General features: G+C 31.8%; 3 protein-coding genes and 2 non-coding genes across 5 annotated transcripts; 3 read left to right on the top strand and 2 right to left on the bottom strand.

Moving 5' to 3' along the window:
- Positions 1–2763: 2763 nt before the first annotated feature.
- TRNAF-GAA (transfer RNA phenylalanine (anticodon GAA)) lies at positions 2764–2836 on the bottom strand. The gene has a single exon. It is a non-coding gene; the product is annotated as a tRNA-Phe (tRNA).
- Positions 2837–3220: 384 nt separating this feature from the next.
- Positions 3221–3293, top strand: TRNAF-GAA (transfer RNA phenylalanine (anticodon GAA)). The gene has a single exon. It is a non-coding gene; the product is annotated as a tRNA-Phe (tRNA).
- Positions 3294–4007: 714 nt separating this feature from the next.
- On the bottom strand, positions 4008–9524 carry LOC133670036 (probable serine/threonine-protein kinase At1g54610). The gene is made up of 9 exons (XM_062090435.1): positions 9134–9524; positions 8342–9018; positions 7943–8227; positions 7445–7762; positions 6872–7099; positions 6091–6191; positions 5729–5810; positions 4914–5384; positions 4008–4454 (listed from the first exon to the last, which is right to left on the bottom strand). The coding sequence occupies exons 2-9, from the start codon at positions 8822–8824 to the stop codon at positions 4251–4253; spliced, it is 2172 nt and encodes a 723-aa protein (XP_061946419.1). The 5' UTR covers positions 8825–9018; positions 9134–9524; the 3' UTR covers positions 4008–4250.
- Positions 9525–15945: 6421 nt separating this feature from the next.
- LOC133668959 (uncharacterized) lies at positions 15946–17325 on the top strand. Its single transcript, XM_062088970.1, has one exon. It carries the CDS (start codon positions 16361–16363, stop codon positions 16793–16795), a length of 435 nt encoding a protein of 144 aa, XP_061944954.1. The 5' UTR covers positions 15946–16360; the 3' UTR covers positions 16796–17325.
- Positions 17326–19254: 1929 nt separating this feature from the next.
- Positions 19255–20163, top strand: LOC133669325 (uncharacterized). Its single transcript, XM_062089416.1, has one exon. It carries the CDS (start codon positions 19450–19452, stop codon positions 19963–19965), a length of 516 nt encoding a protein of 171 aa, XP_061945400.1. The 5' UTR covers positions 19255–19449; the 3' UTR covers positions 19966–20163.

Raw genomic sequence — 20163 nt, forward strand, 5'->3', positions numbered from 1 at the left:
CTAAATGGGTTGAAGGTCATCGTCCCCGTCTCAGCATCTGAACAGGTATTTAACACCTGTATCCATACCTACCTGTGCAGGTAATGTTTTTTTTCCATGACCACCTCCCTCGCTGTAGGTATATATAAACCTCTGTCGAGCGTATTTCCATTGCCATCTCTACAGTTTAGGGTTCGCATGTCTTGTACAAAGCAACTTGCAGTGGCTTATAAACTGTTTTTTAACATTTTTCTGCCATGTAGAATAGGGATTTTTGCATAGAAAATTAAGGACCAGTAATATATGCAATTAAATTAGTAGCTATCAAGTATAGATAGATGGTATGCAGCGTCAGGAAGTTGAGACCTTGTACTGTTATAATTAGGGCAGCAACTCTCCCTTCATCCATTATTTCAAGTCTTGCGACTCAGATCTTGCTTCAGATCTTGACTGTTTGTGAAGAATAAAAGCACAGTAAACTGTCAAGTCATGATGAGAACGATCTACTAGAAAATGGCTTTGCAGTCGACAGAACTAGCCTGGGATTATTTCCTTCGGTTCTTTGTTTTAAAGCAGTAAACTGTCAAGTCAGTAATCTTGTAAGAATCATTACCAGAACAGGAGTTGATTCATATTAATCCAGTCTATTCAAAACACAGTCATTTTAAGATTATATATATATATATATATATATATATATATATATATATATATATATATATATATATATATAATGATATTATTTTTTTAAAAAAATAAACCAAATCAAGTTTTGATTAAATTGTAAATTGACCCACGTAAGTATACTAGGTCATCGTCCACCATTTGAAACTCGGCTCAACACATGAACCAAGCATGAGATCACCGGATTAACTCAAGATAATTAGCAACTTGGATAAAATTTTATAGTGGCGCCCGGGCTAAAAAAAATAAAAATGGAAGCAGTCTTTTTTCTCTTTTAGCTTCTTTAATATCGAGAACAACAACAAATTTATTTTATGCATTTCCTTGATCAACTCAATCAATTAAACAATTAATTAATTGGCACAATAATTTAATTATCCATAGCAAGCCAAGTTGATTACCCTTTCGCGGTCAATTCACAACTGCTAAACTTCTCTGCTGATAATTAATTAATCATAAATGTAACATGTTGAAATCTTTTACTCATAATCATTTTGGAGCTTCAATCTTCCAAAGCTCCAAGTCATTGTCGATGCACACATTTTTTCAAAAGGAACGTTTAAATACAGTGCTAATTAAGGTTGGTTGCTCATCCATTTGCAATTCTTTAAAGCAAACATATCCATCGAAAAGTAACAAATATTCCTGTGGCCCTTGGCATATATTTTAATCAAATCCCTATTGGAAATTAAGATCATAAAGAATTTCTTCCAGTTAATCACTATATATATTGAAGAATAATTTAATTCTACAAATTAAAAGTTAAAAAAGAAGAAGCAAACAGTGCGTATAAAGTTAAATTCAAAATCAAAGTCATTAGACTGCATTTTATATATAGTAATGGAATGCTAACAAGTTGTTGATAGAGATCAATAGAACCAAACAATGAAACAAACAAGTAAAAATGCAACTTGTCAATGAGGAAAACAACCTTTTAAGCTGCCTAGGTTCTGTACTCTCATCTTATCTGCTACTTACTGTTAGAGAATAATATAAATTATATCTTGAGATTTAATCTAATAATTTAAACTATTAGGTTGAGATAGTTTTTTAACATGGTATCAAAGTCTTGATAATCAAGCGATCACGAGTTCGAATCTCACCACTACTATTTATTTGATAAAAATTAAGCACAAAATAATGTGGATATGTTCAAGTTTCAAACTCAAAGAGCTTTCACTAGAAAAGGTGTGTTAGATAATAATATAAATTATATCTTAAAACCTCACCTAACAGCTTATACTATTGGATTGAGATGGTTCTTTGGCATTTGCTATTGTAGCCCATGCTATTCTTGACCGGAATACCCATGCTTTGTCAAGTATCACAACATTGGGGACCAATACTGGAGAACGAAACTTTTTTATCTTAGTATTTTAACCTCAGCCCTCCAAAAATCAAAATTATCCCTGATTTGTTCTCGGGTTGAGATCATATATAAAACAGGTTTTATTATTATTTCACATTCATAAAGTTGTGAATCAAATAATTAGTAGGTTCCATATAATTTATATAGGTGAGTTAATGATGGATTTGATTCATGCAATAATTTTTTTTTTTTTGAAGTTAGAACATGGGAGCTAGGTTATCTAGGTAACCATTTAAAAACTTGGTGAATAAAAATTTATTTGATGAATCTATAGAAGATTTATTCTTTGCATAATTATTTGAATAAAAATCTTTTTAAAAAAGATAATATTTCTAATATTTGAATATTAAATCTCATATATATATATATATATATATATATATATATATATATATATATAAAAAGTTTCAAAACTCAGAATCAATATATTTAAGTATTTCACGAACTAAATTCATTAAGTTTGAAGTCCTTAAAAGAAAATGCATAAATAACTATGCAAAAGGACTTCAATGCTTTGTCTAAACAACTTGATTAGGCAGTGAATTAATTCATCTAAAATAATTGAAGAAAAAAGATAAAATATTTAATTTAAAGTAAATTGAAGAGAAAGAAAACGGGACAGGGTCCCAGGCATTATCGAGATTGGATGATGGGCTCTATATTGGTGGGCTCGGTCCATTATCCCAGATAAGTAAAAAGACCAATACAAGAAACAAAAAGAGAGGAAAAAGTGCGGTGAGCGTGGATCGAACACGCGACCTTCAGATCTTCAGTCTGACGCTCTCCCAACTGAGCTATCCCCGCAGCCACTGAACCACCAAGGTTCAATGAGTTGAACTCGACATACATATACCAAATATTAATCTGGGTTTACAATTCAATATAGAGAGCCTGGACTCACTCTTTCGGGCTTAACCTCCAAAGTGGGGAATTTTAGTATATGAATTTAACTGTTGGGTTATAGTATACATCACAAAAGGGTGGATCCGCCACTGCTGCTGAGGCTGTAGTTACTGCATGAAACAGTTTCTAGGATGTCAGATCGGACCTTGCGTACAAAACAAGTTGAAGCAGCCACTAGGAAATTTTGCAGAAATCTGTCCTGTGCAGAAGGAAAGTAGATGGATTATTTGTATATAATAAAAATGTATATTAGAATGAACATCTAACATTTGTAGCTCAATGGTTGCGGGGATAGCTCAGTTGGGAGAGCGTCAGACTGAAGATCTGAAGGTCGCGTGTTCGATCCACGCTCACCGCACTCTTTTTCTTTTTTTATCAATATTTGTATCCCTTGCATGAAATTGCATATCTTTGTCTCATAGATTTTATTTTTTGTGCATTATTTGTTTCAATTCAAGGGAAAATATCCCTCTATACGGGAGAGTTTTTTATATATATATATATATAAAAATCATTTGATCTGTAACTTTTACTTTGAAAAATACACAATAGGTAAATTTTAAAATTATTTAAGATATTGTATATACCTTAATTTTTTTAACAAAAATACGAATTTTGATTGTGGACCCAAAAATATGCCCTCTTTTTTTCTCAAATATCATGCCTTAAATGGATAATTTTACTTGTTTTACATAGATTCTTCTGGTCATCCAATAAAAATCATACTTGAAGAGAAAATAATTTAGTAAGAGAAAAAAATACAAAGAAAATCACTGTTTTCTTCTTAACTATACAGACATTCTTTCCTCTCTTTCTTTCTTTGATGTTGACTAATAAAATTTGATCAAATCAATCTGATTATTAAAACACTGGTCAGATTAACTGAACAGTTAATATTTTGAGCTTTTTTTTATTATTATTATTGGTTTATATACAAGGCTTCTTGTTGTTTTAGAATAGCAAAACACAAGGATTTTCATGACTTGAATTGTCAGAAGAAGAAAAAATAACACATTGCATTCACTCTTTTGACTTTAGAATATGATACTATTGCATGAGGTGGTAAGCAAAATTGGTCTCAAAATCGAGCTTCTTGTTATTATTATCCTTCTGGGGCGGAAAAACCGAGCTGAAAAAATAATCTTGAGGCATTCTCTAAAACAAGCTATATAGAGTACTAAATAATTTGCTAGAAATTTAATTTTAAAGAAAAAGCACCCACTGTACAGAGAGCCATGAGCGAAATCGCTTTCCTGGCATCAAGTTAGCTGTGAACTGCCGAGGGTTTTGAGGTTTTAAGCCTGTTTTATTCTCCTCAATGCCTAGAGGCAGCCATCAAACTATCCGTTGGTTGCTTCCCTTGGGCTTTCAACTTCGCAAGTTTTGTCTTGTCGAGCCGCTTTCGGGCATATTCTTGGATCTGGCGGTCATGCTCTTTGAGCATTTGTTCCACATTGTTTGATGGAGCGAGTAATGGACCAGAGACGTAAATCTTGTTTCCCTTGGGACCATGGCCATGCTGAAAAGGAACTCTAACAAGTTTAGGATCATCATGTTAAGAGGTAAATCATCTGCATGAATTAAGCTAACTTAAAACAGTTCTGTTCCATTGCTCACATGGTATGGGTGAACGCCAGAAATTGTGGACATGTTACTTTATCAGCGTGGTGTTCCGGTATGGTAGCAATTTTAGTATTCGGTTTTACTAGGACATCAACAGGAAAATAAGATGTTCATTCAATTAAAGTGTGCGCTTGAAGGCGTTTATTTAAGTCGGGGGATAGAGCAGATTTCCATGCCAACAAGAGCATTGATAACATGGTCAAGAAGATGATGCTTATCTCCTTATTCCCATCATAATCGCTTGTATTCATCTAAGTTCTATCAAATGTATCACTAGAGTTGATGCATAGAAGGTATCTAGTCTAGAATTTGAGATGAGACATTTGAATCAGAAAAAAAAATCTCGATAACTTACCAGACTCGGTTCTTTGTTACTGGATTTTCCAGCTCCTGCCTGAGGAGAATCTCCCATCTTCTTTATTTGACAATTTTGGTCCACCTTTCTTGAGGACTCCAATCCGTTTAATGATCCCTGACGCCTGCCTACTTGGTTTACCACTTCTGGCTGTGGCACCCCAGGTTTCTTTTGGTGATCTCCAGGCAAGATAGTTCTAGTTGCTACTAAACCAGATATTGTTGATAGGTTATGCCTGCCTGATACCATATTATGATTATCGAAATTCTTTCCAGTCCTTGTCCAGCCATTCCCTTGGACTAATGGCCCCGAATGTGAAACTTTCTTACGTTGATGCTCCATGAAATCTCCTCTCCCTTCTCTTACAGCTTGCCTTTGTTCAGAGGGATCAATCATGAAACCAGATACAGTTTGCTCCTTACGAGAGTTGACCATCTTGCCACTATTTTGTGAAACAGAATTGTGTTTCTTCTGCAATCGGAGATCGAATATAAATGAAAAGGAGATTAAAGTGAAACTTGTCATAAAAGAACAAGAAATGGAAGAGAAACAAAAGCGATGAAAAACAAAAACAAATGATCGCATGTATTAGAGATACCAAACAACAAGAGAATATCAGGTAAACCATGAAGAAACTGAAGATAAAGAAATCACAAGGATAATTATTTAATTTCTGCTGTATAACCTAATCAAAATCAACAGGACCTGCAAGTGTCTAAAAGTTGGGATAAAATCCACAACAACACAGATTTTTTTATGCAATATCGATATGTAGATTTCATTTCACTTGAACCAGGATAGGAATTCATGTTTACCTGCAGGGACAAGGGCAAATCAGGATGGCCATTAGGTGCAAGAGATTCTTTTGGTCCACTTCTCCTTGCAACTGCTTCTTGCCTACGAAAATTAACAAAGAGATTGACACTGTGAAAGCCAAGTTTTTTAAAAGCAAGTGATTTTTTTCTTTTTAGCATATTCTAGGAACTATTCCTTTGCAACAGCATGCATATATAGAACATAAAAAATATAGCATAAGTTGACAATCTCTAATCCCAATGTCCTATCATGCAACAATAGACAATGTTCTTGCTTCTAAAGTAAGTTACCAGCTCTCCACCAAAAACGACAGAACAATCTTTGTTTTCACATTAATGAAAACTAACCAAAAAGAAAATACCTTCGAGCTTCTTCATCCCGTAGTTTTGCATCGATCTCTTTGCTGGGGGGATATTTGGGCAAACTTGATGGATCACAAGCAAATGGTTTTGTTGTAAAAAACTGTGAAGTGAGGAGAGAATAGAAGTTAATAAACAAAGCTGCTCATAAAAATCCCACAGAAAAAGTAACCACAGAAGTTCATTCCAAACTCAGAAAATAAATTTTAGTAGCGAGTCAGTTTTTAGAAAATGATGTGAAGTTAAAGGAAAAGGAATGAAATTCACTGAAGGCTTAATACAATAGAGATGAGGAGATTGACAATTGACGGTACGAAGCAAATTCTCCAATGAGGGCCAGTTATAACCAAGGACATAGAGCCTCTATTACAGAGTCACAGACAATTCCATTTAGAGAAGCCTTCTGTCCAACTCAATCTCCACACTTTCAATCAAGATCAGAAACTAAAATGAATGTCAGTTATGAAGGACTAGAGTGATTCTCATTGAAATATAGAAGATATCTAACTGGATAACATCATAAAACCACAATCAAAGAGGAGATGGTAAAAACAGAAGGTGTTGCAGGAACTCGCTCACCCTAATATGGACAAGTTATTTATTTAAAATTAAGATATGCTACGAACTTATTATTACTAAAAGTACCTTTTAAGTTAGAGTATTCCTAAAAACTTTACTCAGCAGCACAGCCATTTTCAATGTCTTAAAATAAAACAGGTACATGGGACTCGTTTTTCATTCTAACTATCTTTCACTTTCTCAAATAATACAAAGTCTGCATACCTCAGTGGTGAGAGCAAAAGCTGCAGTTCCTCGATAAGCTGGGTCCATGGAAAGCAAGTTTTCCATAAGGCCAACAGCAGGAGCAGGAAAGTCTTTGAATGTTTCTTTCACACTTCGTCTATATGGTCGTTGAGGCTTGATTACTGATGAACGAGGCAACTTTGTTTTTATCCAGTAATCCTCAGAGGGTGAGCCACACAGCTTAAAAATCTTGTGCAATTGCTCAACCTGCAAGAAACAACAAATACTGCTATGGTAATTGAGGTCCCTGAAAATGTTGCTTAAATTCATCATTATCATTTCTAGATGCAAGATGAAGGCAAACAAATTTATCACATTGAAACCGTTGTTAGAGCATGTATTAACTGAGCTTAAAGTCCAGAGTGAAGGCAGATCAGGAAACAACATGAAGAGAATGTTTCATTATCATTGTGGGTATATTGTTTAGACTGCAATTCAGAGGTTTGAAGACCCATGTTAGGCTATTTCTTTTCTAAGAAGAAGAAACAGTAGATCAGAGAATTCATCACCATCTTTCCATCTATTTAGAAAATAAATTCATAAACAAGGTACCTCTGTTCTTCCTGGCAAAATAGGTCTGCCGGAGTATAGCTCACCAAGTATGCAACCCGCACTCCATAAATCAACAGCAGCTCCATAGCGAGAGGCTCCAAGTAAAAGTTCCGGTGCTCTATACCAAAGAGTCACCACACGGCTTGTCAATGGAGCACTACTTCGAGGATCAAAGAAACTTGCTAAGCCAAAATCTGCAATCTTCAAGATCCCATTGTCATCAATAAGAAGATTTGAACCCTTTACATCACGATGCAGAACACCGTGACTATGACAGTGATCAAGTCCAGTTAAAAGCTGCTGCATGTAACATTTGATCTGACAGAAAAATGAACAAAACATAAGGATTGAGCAGGATGCTGTAAAAGCACACAGAAATTTTATCCAAGTATTGCTTTCAGATATAAATCTGAAAAAAAAAAAGATCTTAAAACAATTGTAACATATTGAATAGCAGTCAAAGAGAATCGTGGGAAAATAAAAGAGGACAAAAAGTACCTGTGCTTCAGTGAACTTCATGCCAGGAAGTGCAGCAAGTCCTGTAAGATCATGTTCCATGTACTCAAAGACAAGGTACAAACTGGAAGATGTCTGGGAAGTTATCAAGCCTTGCAGTTTGATTATATTGGGATGATCCAGCCCACGCAAAATAAGAATCTCACGGGACATGAATTTGACACTCTCTGGATCACCACTATCAAACCGGACTTTTTTAATAGCAACAATTTTATCATGTGTGACATCACGAGCCTTGTAGACATTACTATATGTTCCTTGTCCAATCTGCAAGAACAAGAGGCCATCATATAAAATCCGATGAAGTGAAATGGTGGAATTGATATGTAAAGCTTGTCAAAACTAACAGAAATCAATCATCAACTAGAGAATGGAACATACTCTATCTAACTTCTCAAAAGTATTGGCACGCCGTGGCACCCATCCTCTAATAGCTTCTCCTGCTGCCGAGGCAAGCCAAGAAGGCCATCCAGCCGCCACCTGCTCAGCTTCCACGCACTTTGGCACCTTCCCCCACGCTGGATGACTAAAAATTGAAAAATCTTGGAAAACTTCCATCTTCCTTTTCTCAATCTGAGTTTGACAAAAAGCATCAACTTCATTACTGTCGACCATATTCTTCTCAGTTTGATTCTCAACTCGCCTTTTCTCAATCTGATCACCATGGTACCTCCTTGAACCTCTTGTTTTCTTATCCGTTAACATAACCTTCACATCTCCACTATTACGTTTATCCTTTGATCGAACCCCGTCATCTGTTCTTAGAGAATTGACATGGGAAACTCGCCTATCTAATGATCCTTTGCGAGATAGCCTCTCTCTATGACCATCTTGGCTATTTTCCTTAGAAGCAATACAACCCATTTTGCTTTTCTATCAAAACCAACCAAGCCCTCCTCCTATACAATCAAAATTCAACACCAAAAACTAACAGCAGCCTCCATGGACACAAAACCATCAACACAAACAGTCTCTCAATAAATAAATACCCTTTTGAACAAATAATTCAAATTGAAGACTCAAAATCCCCAAGTTTTCAAAAAATTGACTTCAAGCACCTAGAATTCAAAGTCACCAACCAATAACAACGTTAGAAAAACGAGTAAGAAAACAGTTATCAAATCAAAAAAAAAAAAAAAACAAACCCAAGAGAAATAAATGGATAACAAGTACCTCGAAAGATGAAAGACTTGTACTTGATAAAGATCATGCAGAGATAATGGAAATGAAGACTTAATTTCCAAGAAAGAAACAAAGCAATGTTTGTTTTTAAGGTTTCTTCTTTGACTGTTCAACGCGTATACATGTATACACTCCCTTAACACGGATATTATTATTATTATTATTATCAACAAAGTAGTCGGCTTTTGCCGGCTGTTACTTGGTCAACAGAATCCACTCCCCCTCTCTCTCTCCCTCCCTCTCTCCCTCTCTCTCTATCTATGTTTCACAACAGTGTTGAGCAGGAAAGATAGGAAAAAAGAAAAAACATGTCTTTGTGTTCTGTTACAGGTTTGGTTGGTGAGAGAAACGGGGAGAGAGGAGAGAGGTAAGTAAGGCAGTTAAAAGTAGGTTCTGTTCATGGGGTCCAAAAGTAAAGTCTTCGTGTTATAGAACTTTGAATGCTGTATTTAACTGTTATGATTTTGACACCCATTACTGTTTTGTTTCTTTATTACTTTTTTTTAATCATAGTTGAAGCCTGAATCTACTCGACGGTCGTGCTAGAATACAGTTCAATCGAGTTTTAATTGATCTGAATAAAAAATATTTTTAAAAAATTAAATTTAATTGATTAGGTGAAAAACCAAGGTCGACCTGCTAATTAAAATCAACATAATTTTAATTTTTTAAAAAAATAAATTGTTTTTAGAATCGGTGGAGTTTTACAAGTATAATTTTAATGATAATTAAATTTTTTATATTAGGTTTTAAAATTTTATTAAAAATTGAGATATCATGAAAAATAAATTTTATTAAACCAACACCTCAACCTCAAGGGTTTTCTTTTACAATTAAAAACAATCATTAGAAATTTATGTATTGGGTGTCCAATTTTTTATATCTTAAAGACACACATTAAGAACAGAAAAATTTGAGAATTTTCCCATATTTATGAAATAGTATAGATTAAAATTTTTTTAATAAAATATCACAATTTTAATCTGTCATGATTTTAAACCACAATAACTTATCCTGTTGTTATTTAAAATTGAGACATGTCGTGAAATTAAACTATAATCTTTTCTATTAATGTCTTGTTTTGTAAAGAAATCATGATTAAAAAATATAATATTTATTTAATGTCATGTTTTTCAATCATAATTTTTTTATATATCACGTTTTAGAATCATGAAAAGCAAAAATTATATCATTTTACCCAAAAAAATTCAGTTATATTATTTCCCAGAAAATTTAAATTTTCTATGCTAATAGCATGATTTTCTTATATCAATAACAACTCCTTGAAAATGAAGTAGCTAATTGACATGCTAATAAAACCATTCTTTTTCGATTTGAAGAGGTTGGACAAACAATGATTAAGTAAAATTTCGAGATTATGGTTGTGATAAAGTAAAATTTTCTTTAATTATTTACTTTAATTTTAATATTTTTTACCAAATTAAGAAGGTTGAATTAGTTGAATTTCTTGATTTTAGTTCAAAACTATTTGGTTTGAATATTAATTCAAGATTATTAGAGACTTATTATAATGTCACCTATACATTAGAAAAGCTTATTTCAGTCTGGAAAAAAAAAACCTTATTTATTTTTTAGTTTAAATTTCATATTTAAATTATTTGAATTTTATGTGTGTACATACAATGACATTTAACATCAACACCTAATAAATTAATAATTAAATTCACCAAAATTTAAATCTAGACACGCTTTAATAGATAAATTTTAAAATTTAAATAGTTTTTTCTATAGCACTATATAATAACTTCTCTTTCTCAAAATAGGATAAGTAATTCTTAAGCTGTGTTTGTTTTCCAAAAACTAGTTTTCAGAAAATCAATTCCTAAACTTTCTTGTGTTTGTTTGCAATTAGAAAAGCTGGTCAACGAAAAACATTTTCCGATCAACGAAAAACACTTTCCAATCAAAGAAAAATTTGGCTTGGTTTTTAGGAAAGTGTTTTCCTTTTATTTTGAGCAGAAAACATTTTCTGGAAGTTGTGAAAAATTTAAAAATATCATGTTATTTGCTGATTATATCAAATTTGATCCTCAAACTTTTGATTGCTATATATATATTATTTTGAATATTTTTTTTTCAATTTCATCCCTTAGAATTTAATTTTTATATTAATTTTGGTTTTTATTTTTATAATTGTTATTTGCTTTTTTCTTGTCATTTTTTAATTGAAATTTTTTATCTATCAAATTTGGTCCTCGTTCTTTTGATTATTACTTATTTTATTTGAAATAATTTATGAAATGTTAATTATTATTATTTTAATTTCTTTATCTTTCAATTTTTTTATTTTTTAGATTTGATCTTTATTATTTTAATTATTATTTATTTTATTTGAGATAATTTATGAAATTATATTTGTTTTCAATTTCATTCCCATTCAACCTTTTAATTTGTAAGATTTGTTTCTCATTATTTTAATAAACTTGAAAAAAATAAAACATTAATAAGTTATTTTCCAGCTCATTTTCCATGACATAATCAAACACTGAAAAATATTTTTCAATTTATTTTTCATTACACTACCAAATATTAAAAAATAATTTACTTTTTCAGAATTCACTTTCTAAAAAAAAACAACTTCCCAGCAAACAAACGGACCTTAACATATATCTCAAGATTAGAAAAACACTTGCATTTAAATTAAATCATTTACACAATAATAAATTTCAAGATCATTTGAAATCAAAATGTGAGTCTATATATATATATATATATATATATATATATGAAAGAGTTTGATCAAGAAATTATTAAATAGGTATATTTCTTTCTTATTTAGAGGAGTTTAATTTTTTATACAACTTGTGAAAAGTACAATCGTAGATCCTCTGCTTTTAATTTGGATATTTTCACCAAATTAAAAATATTTATTTAATCTGGTTTCATAAAATCTAGCCTAAAAATAATTCAATCACTCAAATATTAAGAAAATATTGTATGCTTGGATGCATTAATTAAACGATATGTTTTTTTTTAATTCATTTTCTTTCCATTTTGAGAAACAACCGTATGTTTAATGTTCATGCATCAATATCCTAAAATTCCAAATCCAGGATATTATTATTATTTTTAAAAATATTTTATTTTAAAATATTTCCAACTTGTTAACATGAGAAAGATGATTTTAATTAAAAACAAAAACAAAACTCGAGATTTTGGTTTATAATTTCCAATTTTAACTTCAAATTGGAATCATTAGGAATTCATTCATGGGAATATATTCATATTTAATGTTTTAATTTATAATACTCAAATTAAAAAAATTCAAATTCCATATATTCTAAGAAATTTCACAAAAAAAATTATTAAAAAACATTAGTTAAACGCAGATTTTGTGAAAGTTTTATGATTGGATGCATAGGATATAAAATGTTAGCTACCATGGAGGAAACTGATAAATATCAGGAAAACTTGTTTTATTAAGAAAACCTAATCCATTTTAATGGAATTGTAATTCATAATTTCATGTCCTTAATTTAACTTCAAGGTGAAATCTTTAAAAAATTATTTATTTATTTTATGCGTTTCCAATAGCATTTAACATCTATATATATATATATATATATATCTCAGCAGTTGAATCAACAAAATTCAAATTTATGTATACTTTAACAAAATACATAGAAGTTCTAAATCTTTAAAAGTATTTTTATAACACTAATTACTTTATCATCCAAAAAATAAATTAAATAATTATTCACACTAACAGTTTAATTTTTTTTTGTAACCGTAGGTATTCGGACCAATTTAAGCACATTTCAATTAATTCCTCAATACTCTAAAGTTAACGATCAGGTAAGTTTTGTAGCCCTAAAATTAAATTTTATTTAAGTGAGACATTTCAAATACTTGTAAAAGCTGAATTTCCTCAAATCTCTATATGTATTTGTAAAATTAAATAAGTGCATTTGTAGTTGTTTTCCTTTTTTTTCTCAAGATAATCAAGTAGTAGTAGAGCATGTTTACTTCAAAACAAATAACAAACATCAAAGAAATACCTAGAAACTAAATAAATAAATAAAAATATAATTAGATCATAATGTTATACAGGATCGACCGTAGCGATTCTAATTTAGATAGTCGAAGGCATGAACCACTTAAAATTTAAAAATGTGCCCATGCACTCTAATTTTGAAGTTAAATTAACTTAAATGTCAACCTTAACATTAAAATCAATGGCTACACTAAGATTTAAGGATAATTTATAATTACATCCTCCAGCTACAACCGCACTATCAATTAGAACATGCCCACCACATTGGGTGGACGATGGAGTCGCCATGACTCTATTTTAGCCCACAATGCACCCATTAAGATCTTTGCGCAATCAGAGGCTGGTTTTGGAAAAAGATACTCTAAAGATTTTCCAAATTAGAAAAAAAATTGAAAGGTTTAATTTTTAAATCTCTAAATTTTAGGCACTTCTAAAGAATTAATCCATTAAGTTCTGCATACATTCAAGTAGATGCAACCCATCTAGATGAGTATTTCTAGGGAGAAGATTTGTTTTCAAGATAAAACGATACTCTTAAGATTTTCCATAAAAAGATAGAAACAAAAAATGAAAAATAAAGAGTGTAATTTTAAAATGATTAAATTTTAATCACACTCGGAATCATTGTTATTAAATCTAAGGGTGAGTAAAAAAACAAAAAAAAACCGATTAAACCGAGAAAATTAAAAAAAAATAACCGAAAAAACCAAACAGTAAAAAAAACCGACCAGTTTGGTTCGGTTTCAGTTTTATAAACCTGAAACTGGAAAAAAACCAAGTCAAAACCGAGCCAAACCACTTTGAACCGGTTTTTGTCTTAAAAACCAAAACGAAACTGGTCAGTTTGAATCAGTTTCGATTTAAAACAATTTCAGTTTGACTATTTTTTTTTATAAAAACACAACCTAACCAAAAATAATCACCCATAATTAAACCTAGTTTAGCTTGACTGTTCAAATCAAATCGCAGATTCATTTTCTTTCCAAGTTGAATCTAAAAAAAATAATTTCAAATTAATCTAATTTAACCTGGTTGATCTACCAACCAGTCATAACCTATTAATTTCTTTTAAAAAATTAATAATATTATTTTAAAATTAAAAAAAAAACAATTAAACATGTATCAATCATATGATTCAGTCCTTGCATGGAGCCGATTCTAGGATAGAAATTAATAACTATATTTTAAATGAGAATCCATTAAATATTGCATTGAGTGTAAGCTCATCTTCTCATATAAATATGAGAAGCTGAATCAGTCAATGGCTATCACCGTCTGCATAAAATCATCACTGCCATATTTTTTTCAGTGATAGCTTAGCATCGCAGGTTACGCAGGGAATTATTAATCAACTCTATACTTTTAATTTTGCCTGGAAATCAGTCAAACCCAGCTTTGAAATAATCATCGAATTGAGAGGAACTTTCTTCCAGAGTTTCAGAAATCATTAACAAATTAAAATCCCTCCTTACACAGCCAAATATTTTATTAGGTGCATGGTAGAAGACGTCTGTATTTCTTTAATCAAAATAAAACCTGTTTATTTTTGTATTTTAAAAATATTTTTAATTTTTTTTTGTATTTTTAAATAAAAAATATTTATAAAAAAATTCGTTGAAATTTGCAAATATAAAATGGGTTCCCTTCAATTTTTTTATATGAAATGGCTAAGCTTGTTACTCTTGATTGAATAAAGAATTGTAAATTATTAAAAATCTTTAGAGAAATCAAGGTTTCTAGAAAACATAAGGTGTGATTTAAACCCAAATTAAAAATAAAGATATGTATGGGGCCTGCATTCTTTCTTCATAGGATTTTAGACCGGCATTGTAGATTTTTAGACTTCAATGTTGGAAGTTTGACAGATCAAATATATATATATATATATATATATAAGAGTAGAAATCTTGACCTTTTATTTTCTGTCTTTATATATAATCTCATAGTAATCTCTTGACAGAATAGTTTTTTTTTAATCCAGGATTTTCATTTTTTTTTTAAATAAGACTAGTTTCATTCGGAGTTCGTGATTATCTCTTCTAATAAATATGTTTTATAGGGATCGAACTTATGTTTTTATCCTTATAGAGATATAGTAATGCCTTAATCGTTAAACCAACTCTTCATTGGTTCTTGAATGAATAGTTTCATGATTAAATAAAGGGATTTTTATCTATATAAAAAAAAAGAAGCGATTAATCTGTTATATTTTCAGCAACCAAAAACTAGTGGTTTTGAATTTAATCTTTTTTTTTTCTTGTATCTAGAACCGTTTTAGAGCGTGGTAACGGTTGTAATTCAAAGTGTTTTTTATTCGGAAATGTATTTAAAATAATTTTTTTATTTTTAAAAAATTATTTTTAATATTAACATATCAAAATAATTAATTTTAAACAAAAAATAATAATAATTTAGCTTTACGAAATAGTGCTAGAAACTAACAAAAAGAAATGGCTACATGAGAAGAGTGGGTCATCCTGCTTTAAAGGCCAAAGGCACCCACCAAAACTTGCTGCTGTCTAATATTCTCACATGCCTTTACGCTATTGTATTGTATGAGATCGGTGTGTCCTCCTGTTGGGCTAGTCATATTTCTTTAGATTGGAGTCTATAATTTATTTATTCTTTACTTTGATTTTTATTTGATTTATATTTAAATATATTTAGCTTGAAAAAAATATTAAATTAATAATTTTAATATACTAATAAAAAAATAATCTAAAAAAATTTACAAGCAACCTTTAAACAGACAAATTTTCACCTCGTGGGCGCCAAGAACAACGGCCATTGTACACATATCAAGAAACCAGCCAAATTGCCCACGAGCTGCTAGACTAGCTCCTTGTTTGATCAGTCCAATTTCAGATCAGATTCTCTCCGTCTCACACACTCACATTGAAACTCTCAATCACTTACCAAATCTCAATGTGATCGTTGAACTATAAATTTCACTCCAAATTTATAGTCTTTTCAAGGACGAGCTAGTGATGAAACATGATTTCATCTGTTATTTCAAGATTTAGATTTTGCTCTTCATCAACAACTCTCATTTGGGTTCTTTCTTTTTTCTCCATAATCCATTCTTACTGTCACATTAATCGTGGTCATTAAGGATTATTTTCATCTGGGGTTTTGAATTTACAGGATTTTATTGCATTAATGTACTTATTTTAGGTCTTTTTTAATTTATTTATTTAGTGTTGATGGCTTCTTCAATGTTTTTTATCATCTGCGTCCTACACTCGACCATTGCAATAACATTAGGATCATTAATAATGTTCTATCTCAATGAAATCTCAGTGGTTGGCCATGGTGCTGAAACTGCTCAAAAGCTTTTAGGATCAACCCCGCATGACCAGCTGTTGATCCAAATCTCCAATTCTTTTGCGGGTCTGCTTCTGTTTGTAGTTGGTTTTTTGGTGTTCATGGTGGCATTTGTCAAGGACAGAGAGTTCCAAAACTTTTTTGCTAAAGGGTGTGCTCTTCTCCACGTAGCAATGGCTCTTTGGAGGTTTTACTTTGAAAGAAGGGTTGAGGATTTGGCCTGGGATTGGCCTAAGCAGGTAGTTGGAGATTTTGTGATGGCACTTTCATGGGTGTTCTTTCTCTTGTATACTTGGAGAGAAAAATATGATTAGTCTTAAGAAGATCCGTGTCTCAATAATGTAGAAAAACATTGAAGATTTCTCAATGCTTGGTGGCGGCACTATTGAATATTAATGCAGCTGCAGATCACAGCTTTTCTGGCATAAATGTGCACATTGCTTTTTCCAATCAAGGAGAGAGTTGGAGGTGGAGCACGCTTCTTCGTTGTAGCCTTGTAGGGTTAGTGCATTGTGACAGTGTGCCTACTGTGCTGTGAAGGGATGGATGGGTCTTTGATATATTTTCACTCCGTTTTGAGAATTATGCCAACTCTAGAAGAGATTCAATTTCTTGGCTCACAATTTCCCTTGCAGTTCAATTGTTGATTTATTGTTTGAATCCTGCTTGTCAAGAAAATCTGGCTGCTTTCTTATTTTCAACTTTGTCTGAAATCTCTATGTAAGAGTGCTCAATTCCATTGTATAATTTATAATGAGATCGACCTTGTAATCAGTTATGCACTTCCCTTTTTTTTTCGAGATCTCCTGGAAGAAGGGAACTAGTGGTAGCATCAAACAATCTGTTGAACCAATTACTTTATTGTCAATTTTTTTTTAATTATTAATGTGGATATCTAGGTTAATTTTTATGTATTTAGATTAATTACACGATTCTTAAAAATAACGATCATATAAGTCTCTAGTTATCTTAAAATTTATAAGAATTAAACTAATAATCTTTAAAATTTAAATCTAAAACTGACTAGTTCAGCATCAACTTATTATCAACTTTCTTTGTCTTCTCTTCTCTGTTTCTTTGTTTTTTGCCCACTCATGAGAGGAATCAATTTGTCAAAAATGGGAAGTGCATATCTGCATAAACATGATGCAGTAATTATGTAGTATTTTGCACCTAAAAAAAATGTCATATGAGCTTCAATTGTGGCTGAGATGTCATGGTCCATCGACTATATATATGGCCATAGGGATCATAAAATTGGGAGTACTTGCTCTGTTGATCCATCTAAAGCAATCAATATCTAGGCAGATAGGGCATAGATAGCTTAATTTTCCTAGCATCCCAACAAAATGGTGATAGCCCACTCTGTAAGTGGTCCTCCCTCTCAAGGCTGAGCATCTGGACCAGAGAAGAGCTACCTCCTTTCTCCCCTTTCTCGAACAAAATTATAATTAACATGCAGCAAAAGGGCACCGGCAAATAAAGGTGAATCCCATGCTCACATGTCTCACCTAACTTTAGGTACCATGGCACTAAGAATTCATACGCCCAGATAACACTTCTTGTCTTAAAAAAGAAAGAAAAAACACGATCCATTCAGCTGAAAATTGGTAGCGTACACCATGGACGTGAAGCATAGGATGTGCTCATGAGTTCCTGGAGTTCTTATGCTGTGTTGTTCCTTGGAGCAAGTCCGAATAAAGAAGAGGAAGAGCAGGGAAAAGTTAACTTGCCATGGAACTCCTTAGATTCTGCTAGGTGTAAAGTAAGAGTTTGGCAACCTGGACAAGGAAGCTGCCATGGCAAGTGTCGACAGAGGAGCTAAATGAAGACACCCCAAGTGCCTAAACCAGACTTTTGGGTCCTAAAGTGCCAGACCAAAAACGCTTTATTTACCCAAAATCAAAGCTTAAGAGCCCAAAAACAGAAGTTGCCTGGAAAGGGAGAACCCAAAACTGGTCACCCTCTGTGACCAAGACTTGGGTTTTACTTGGACCAATATCGATCCCAGAAATAAATTCCATTCTCCTTCACTCCCACCTTGAGCAAGTGTACACACTCTCCAAGCATACAGAATTGACTGAACATTTTCTTTTCTCGCTAAGAAATCTAAGCAGTTTTTTAGATGTTTATTTTTTAGAAGTGTAGAGTGCTAAATGTTATGTTTTAAATTATATTTTAAAATAAAAAAAATTATTTTGGCTATTTTTATTTAAATTGTAGTTTAAAACGCTACAAATGGTGTAAATAAATGGGTCTTAGATTTTTTTAAATTAAGATAGAATTTATTAGTTTTTTAAAGTATAAATTAATATTTAAATATATTATTTATCATGGAATTAAAATTAAAAAAATAACATATCTTAATATATCATCCACTGTAAATTCACAGAAAAATTATTTTCCTATAAATGTGTAATTCTTCAAATAAAAAACTTATATGATAATATAAAAAATTACACCTAACATTCTATAGTTCAGTTAAAATAATACTTAATATTTAATTTTTGAATATTTGAAGTCTGAGAAATTGTGTTTAGAAAAAATAAAAGATTTTATTGATGTTTTATTTGAGTTATTGATATATTAATATAAAAATAGTTCAATCTTTTTATCCTATCAAAAAATTATATCAGAGAGTATAATTTTTAAAGAAAAAACTTGATTAGAAAATATAATTTTTTTAAAAAAATAATAATAATTAACTATTTACCATCCGGGTTGGCACCCAGGCACTCCTATAAGATTTTTAAGGCTTTAACAAAGCTTTAAAGAAAGAAAAGTGCTTCCACGGACCATTACTGAGAGTGTTATTGTGCCTTTGTAATGATACTGTCTGCCCCTTTCGATCAGATAGGTGCCCGAAAAAATCATCAAAACCAAACCCAAGACCAACAGGAGAGATAGAGAGGTAAAATTCAAGCAAAAGACCAAAGCAAGGATAAAAATCAAAGCTTGTTGTCAAGATATGGAGCAAGAAGAACAAGAAACCCCAACACCAAGATCACCGAGAACGCCGAGGGCATCATCAACAGCGTATAGTTTGGTGCTTGCAATCATGAGCAAAAGGAGAACATGGGTATGTCTTTTTGTTATAGTATATGCAATCTTGTTATCATCCTCATGGAACTGGCTCAAAACCATACTTTCTTGGTACAAACAACAAGAATCGCAAAACTCTGCATCCGGGTGGCCTGCTTTGTATGCGTCAGTGCTTCTTGGCGCAGTCTTCGGACTTCTTTCAATGGTTGCAGCTCTCGCTGTGGCTGTGCCTGCCACTTTGGTTATATGGATCACGGTTGTGGTTATGTTAACTTTCTTCGGGAAGCCAAGGAGGGTTTTGGTGGTTGAAGGAAGAAAGATTACAAAAGAGATTGTTGGGTTTGTGTTCAAGACTTTGTTGAAAGAAGGGAATGCTGTGGCTGCTGTTTGTGCTGTTTTGGGATACTTTGTTATTTTCAGAAGGAATTGTGAGGTTGATTGAGTGAGTCTTGCTGATGGGTTCTTGGCTTTGGGACATGGAGATGGAAATTGGGAAAGTGGATGTATTTTTTATCTTCTTGTTTCTTGGCTTTAGAAGATAGGGTTGTGAAGAAAACGGAAAGCTTATTTGTAATGGCTCTACTTTTTTCCTAATTTTATTGTATGTTATTTCTAATTAATGTGATTATTAATCTACTGA

This window comes from Populus nigra, chromosome 12 (assembly GCF_951802175.1).
Source record: "Populus nigra chromosome 12, ddPopNigr1.1, whole genome shotgun sequence".
Classification (NCBI taxonomy): Eukaryota; Viridiplantae; Streptophyta; class Magnoliopsida; order Malpighiales; family Salicaceae; genus Populus; species Populus nigra.

Excerpts from the sequence above, each read along its gene's own strand:
- LOC133670036 (XM_062090435.1), bottom strand. The coding sequence starts at position 8,824 with ATGGGTTGTATTGCTTCTAAGGAAAATAGCCAAGATGGTCATAGAGAG. Across the intron at positions 7,763-7,942 it reads TGAAGTTCACTGAAGCACAG|ATCAAATGTTACATGCAGCA; the intron begins GTACTTTTTGTC and ends TTTTTCTGTCAG. Across the intron at positions 6,192-6,871 it reads CTTTTGCTCTCACCACTGAG|TTTTTTACAACAAAACCATT; the intron begins GTATGCAGACTT and ends CTCACTTCACAG.
- LOC133668959 (XM_062088970.1), top strand. The coding sequence starts at position 16,361 with ATGGCTTCTTCAATGTTTTTTATCATCTGCGTCCTACACTCGACCATT.
- LOC133669325 (XM_062089416.1), top strand. The coding sequence starts at position 19,450 with ATGGAGCAAGAAGAACAAGAAACCCCAACACCAAGATCACCGAGAACG.